Genomic DNA, 4,537 nt, shown 5'->3' on the forward strand with positions numbered 1-4,537 from the left:
CGGCGTGGGGTGTTTGTGCCGGCGTCACTGTGTGTATGTATAGTATGTCGCGCGCCGCGTGTGTGTTTATGTGTTGCCGACGCGGTCGCTGTGTAGTGACAGTGACCGATGAGGGGAAATGTGTGCGTGTACGCGCGTCGCGCGCATACGTGTGTGTGGAGCGGCGAGGGTGTGTGTGGTATTGAGGGCAGGGTGTTGTTGAGGAGGTTCTGAGGGGAGGGAGGGTTGCGAGGGTGTGGAGGAGGTAGAATGGTTGACGAGAGTGTCGTGTGAGGAGGGTGCGACGGGGAGGGAGGGTGGAGGTGTCAGGCGCGGTGGCGCAGGCGGAAGCGACGGTGGAGTGTGAGGAGGGTGGGAGGCGGAAGGCTGCAAAGTTAACATAAGCAGATTAATATTGAACTGTGTTCTGTTTCAGGGAGAATACACATAATGAACAGGAAATTATTCCAGAACCCTATACACAAAAAGTCGCCCACAGGCCCCCTACTCACACCAGACCGCCACTGTCACACAGCGCCCCTATATCACAGAGCGAACCACCTCGCGCACACACGCCCTATACAGCCCGGGCCAAAAAAGTTTGCACATGCCAGTATGAGAATGCGGGCCCACTCGCGCCCCATACGACAGAGCGCACTGCACACAGCGCCGCCCTAATACACAGCAAGCGCACGCAAGCACAGCGCCCGACCTATAACACAGAGCGCCACTTGAGCACAGCGTCCCCGCTAACAATAGCGGACTGCCAGCAGGCGCCCCTATACACAAACGCGGCACTGCACACACAGCGCCCCCCTATACACAGAGCGCACTGCATACACAAGGTTCGCCCCATATATTCAGCTCAGAAGCGCATTGCACAACAGCGCACCCCTGTGGCCAGCACTCCATGGTACCTACACACTCGTGGCATCGAACACGGATGTTTCGTAGCGCCCTCATGTGGCGAATAGGTTCTGCTTAATATTCATAAAGCATTCTTAACATTCAACAAATCAATCAGATGAACAATATCTGTATCATAGATGATTTTCTTTGCGCACAATCACATAATGTTCGGCCGGTCGTGCATATGTACCACACATTTATAGCCAGTAGAAGCTGTGGCAACAATGACTCACAGACACAGACACTGTTATGGCAGTACATCGGTCAGGCTACTCGCTAGTGGCGCTATATCCTCACCACGAGCTACACACTAGTCGCTATCCCGGAGCCGTCCGCTCTCTCTCTCTTTCATTCTCTCTCTCTCTCTTTCATTCTCTTTCTTTCATTCTCTCTCTCTCTTTCATTCTCTCTCTCCTTGCTATCTCTCTGGATGTCTGTCTGCCAGTCTCTATAACGCGTGCACACGCTCACTCTATCTATCTCGCTCTATCGCGCGCGGGCGCTCTCTCCCCCTCTCTCTTTCTCGTTCTCCCCTTCTCTCTCTATCCTCCTCTATCTCTTTCTCTCTCTCCCCTTCTCTCTCTATCCTCTTCTATCTCTTTCTCTCTCTCCCCTTCTATCTCTATCTTCATCTATCTCGTTCTCTCTCCCTCCCCTTCTCTCCCTATTCTCTTCTATCTCTATCTTTCTCGCTGTCCTATTGTACTGAGTGAAAGATCACTAAAGGGAGTGTTCTTCAGCTGCACTCGGCAGGGGAGCATCGTATGTCGATGAGACAGGCGTGGGATCTCCCGCGTGTGAGCGATGGTGGTTATAGGAACACGGCGGACGTCGGGGTAGGGTGGCGTGTGGACTAGGATGGGGTGGTGTGGTGTGTGTTGGTGGGGTTAGATGTGTTATGGGGGTGTGGGGAGGAGCAGGGGGAGGGTGCAGAGTGCAGCCCCTCCCCTCGTGCGTGACGATGACACTTACCTTCCCTTGAAGAACGCAATGTAGAAGATGGACGAATAGAAGTTGACGAATTGGAAGATGAAGACCTTGAACGTCAAGTTATTCTCGAATTCGCTCTGCGTTCGATGCATCTCTGCAATTTATATACACGTACATATACAATAACGTACATGTAATTTAACCTACATGTTAAATAACGTATATATACTCATCGATACGTCGATACGTCGATACGTCGAAACGTCGATACGTCGATACGTCGATACGTCGATACGTCGATACGTCGATACGTCGATACGTCGATACGTCGATACGTCGATACATCGATACGTCGATACGTCGATATCTAGTAACGTAGTTCAAAGCCAGTAACTGAGATGAACGCATGCACCTGACGTTGCCTACATGGTTGTCTACGTGACTAGGGTCAGCCATGGCGGTACCCAGTCGTACTGCGGCAGGGAATCATTACTTCTACGTCATTTGCCGTTTCAGAGCGACTTTTATTGCCTTCCTACGAAATTCGCGGTGCCGGTCGATGCGTAAGCGAATCCCTGAGGTAAATATTTATGCATAAACTCATGCAATATCGCGCTACACTTCCTTATTACTCCCGGCCGCGAAATTTTTTTTCCCCACTTGAGTTCCAGACCCACCATAGATAGTGTTTTGTAATAAATGGTGCGTTAATATATGGTTGGATCATAGTTAGTGTTAGGGTTCGTGTACGTGTTATGGTTAGGGTTAAAGTTAGGGTTAGGTATAGGGAGTATTCATTTTACATTGTTGCTTCGAGGAAGTCGAGTGAATGGAGTGCGCTGATTGGCTGTGGTCCAGAACTCAAATGGGAAAACAAATTTTCCCTCCCGGCCATCGTTATACGTTCCTTTTATCATCCTCTTATTCTTTCTCCCACTACACCTCGTCCTCCTCTTCTTCTTCTTCCTCTCTTCTTCTTTCTCTCCCTCCTCTCCTTCCATTCCCCTCCTCATATTATTCTTCTCTTTTTTCGCCCCCTCATTCTCCCTCTCCTGCCCTGTCTCTCTTTTTTCTGCCTCCCCCTTCCCCTTTCAACTTATCTCCGTGGTTGGTTTCAGTCTACTATGAACTGGACACACAGACTCACGCACGCATGCACGCACACGCACACACACACACGCACACACACACACACACACACACACTTTCCAGCTGTACTCGTACTGGTAGAGCAACCGCGGCAAAAACTCCGACGTGAAAGCTATCACGAACGCCTGCAGGAAAACACAGGTCACTCATTAACACTGAATCATTAACAGTGACAATATCTCACGCAGACGCACACGTGAGACCACCAGACACGTCATCGCTACGTCATCATAACGTCATTGCTGCGTCATCACAACGTCATCGCTACATCGTTGCTACGTCATCGTACTAACACGTAACTAACTCCAACTTCTTTATCTTTTTCTTTTACCTTTTCTGACATTTTTTAATGATCTTTCTCACGGCGTACGTCGACGAGTACCTCTCCCTCTCCCCTTCCACCCTCACCCACCCGCTGGCCACGCCCGATAGATGGCGCTAACTCACGTTGCTAATGACAGCGATCTGTGCGATGGAGTCGAGGATGTGGAACCAGATGCCGATGTTCTGGCACCGCTCGGCCACGGTACGGCGAGTCTCGCAGACGAACTTGTGAGCGTCAAGCCGGATCTCCACCCAGTTGTTGAGGAGCGCGAACACTGGCGCCAGCGGAAATGCAGCGACGAAGATCGTTATGAATCCAAACTGTAAGACTGAAAAGGAACGGTTGAGGCATTTTTCGTAACGTACGACGAAGATGACTCGTTATATTTTATTTATTATTTACGTTTCTTATTACTTATTACTTACGTTACTTATTTACAGATCTACAATAATTAATTTATATTACAACAATCTACTGTCAATTACCACGGACACTAAACCTTCAAAATCACATAAATAATTCATATACATAAAACCAAGAGCTTATAATACCATTATATAAGCTCTTGATAAAACAATAATCTATATAAAAGATTCCAAGATATCGTAAAATGATAATAAGATATATATAAACAGATGGCAAATGCCGACGAAAGCCACCCACCCATCTCTAGATACTCGTCAAAGAGCCCTTCGTTAGGAATAAGCTGATAATCCTCTTCCCAGCGAGTCTTCATCCTTCCCGCACTAAACGTCGTCTTCAGCTTGCGCTCTTGGAACCAGAGCTTTATCTTGCTGCGTGAGGCAAAAGGGAACGAGAGCGACATTATTGGATGTGGAGGATAATGAGATTGACCCGCTAGCAGCGTATGTCGGAGGCTGCGGCCGTGGTTAGAGTATGTCGGGAGCTGCGGCCGTGGTTAGGACACTTTCACGGATGCTGCGTTTGCTGATGTGACGAATCTATGTGACACAAATCGCGTTAATCACACGTGACCGCCGCGACTCAGTACATGTGCCTCCCACCAGACTGCGTGATCGTGTGTGTGTGTGCCAGCGTGGGGTCGGAATACCTCGCGCGTGACCTCTGACCCCTCTAAGCCACGTCACTTACGTGACCTCTAAAACCAGAATTACGTCACTTACGTGACCTCCATAACCGGAATTACGTCACTTACGTGACCTCCATAACCGGAATTACGTCACTTACGTGACCTCCATAACCGGAATTACGTCACTTACGTGA

The 4,537-nt window shown here is 49.2% G+C and overlaps 1 protein-coding gene across 1 annotated transcript in view; it reads right to left on the reverse strand.

Annotated features, from left to right (window-relative positions):
• Positions 1 to 305: 305 nt before the first annotated feature.
• LOC106815511 (anoctamin-7-like) overlaps positions 306 to 4,537 on the reverse strand; it is a 10,299-nt gene continuing 6,067 nt past the window's right edge. The window contains exons 5-10 of the mRNA XM_014819974.1: positions 4,406 to 4,412; positions 3,956 to 4,086; positions 3,415 to 3,620; positions 3,024 to 3,092; positions 1,861 to 1,955; positions 306 to 366 (exon numbers count right to left, since the gene is read on the reverse strand). Of these exons, the coding sequence (XP_014675460.1) occupies positions 306 to 366; positions 1,861 to 1,955; positions 3,024 to 3,092; positions 3,415 to 3,620; positions 3,956 to 4,086; positions 4,406 to 4,412 (569 nt within the window). The remainder of the gene's footprint in view (positions 367 to 1,860; positions 1,956 to 3,023; positions 3,093 to 3,414; positions 3,621 to 3,955; positions 4,087 to 4,405; positions 4,413 to 4,537) is intronic.

The sequence above is a fragment of the Priapulus caudatus genome, unplaced genomic scaffold (assembly GCF_000485595.1).
Source record: "Priapulus caudatus unplaced genomic scaffold, Priapulus_caudatus-5.0.1 Scaffold1135, whole genome shotgun sequence".
NCBI classification, from domain to species: Eukaryota; Metazoa; Priapulida; class Priapulimorpha; order Priapulimorphida; family Priapulidae; genus Priapulus; species Priapulus caudatus.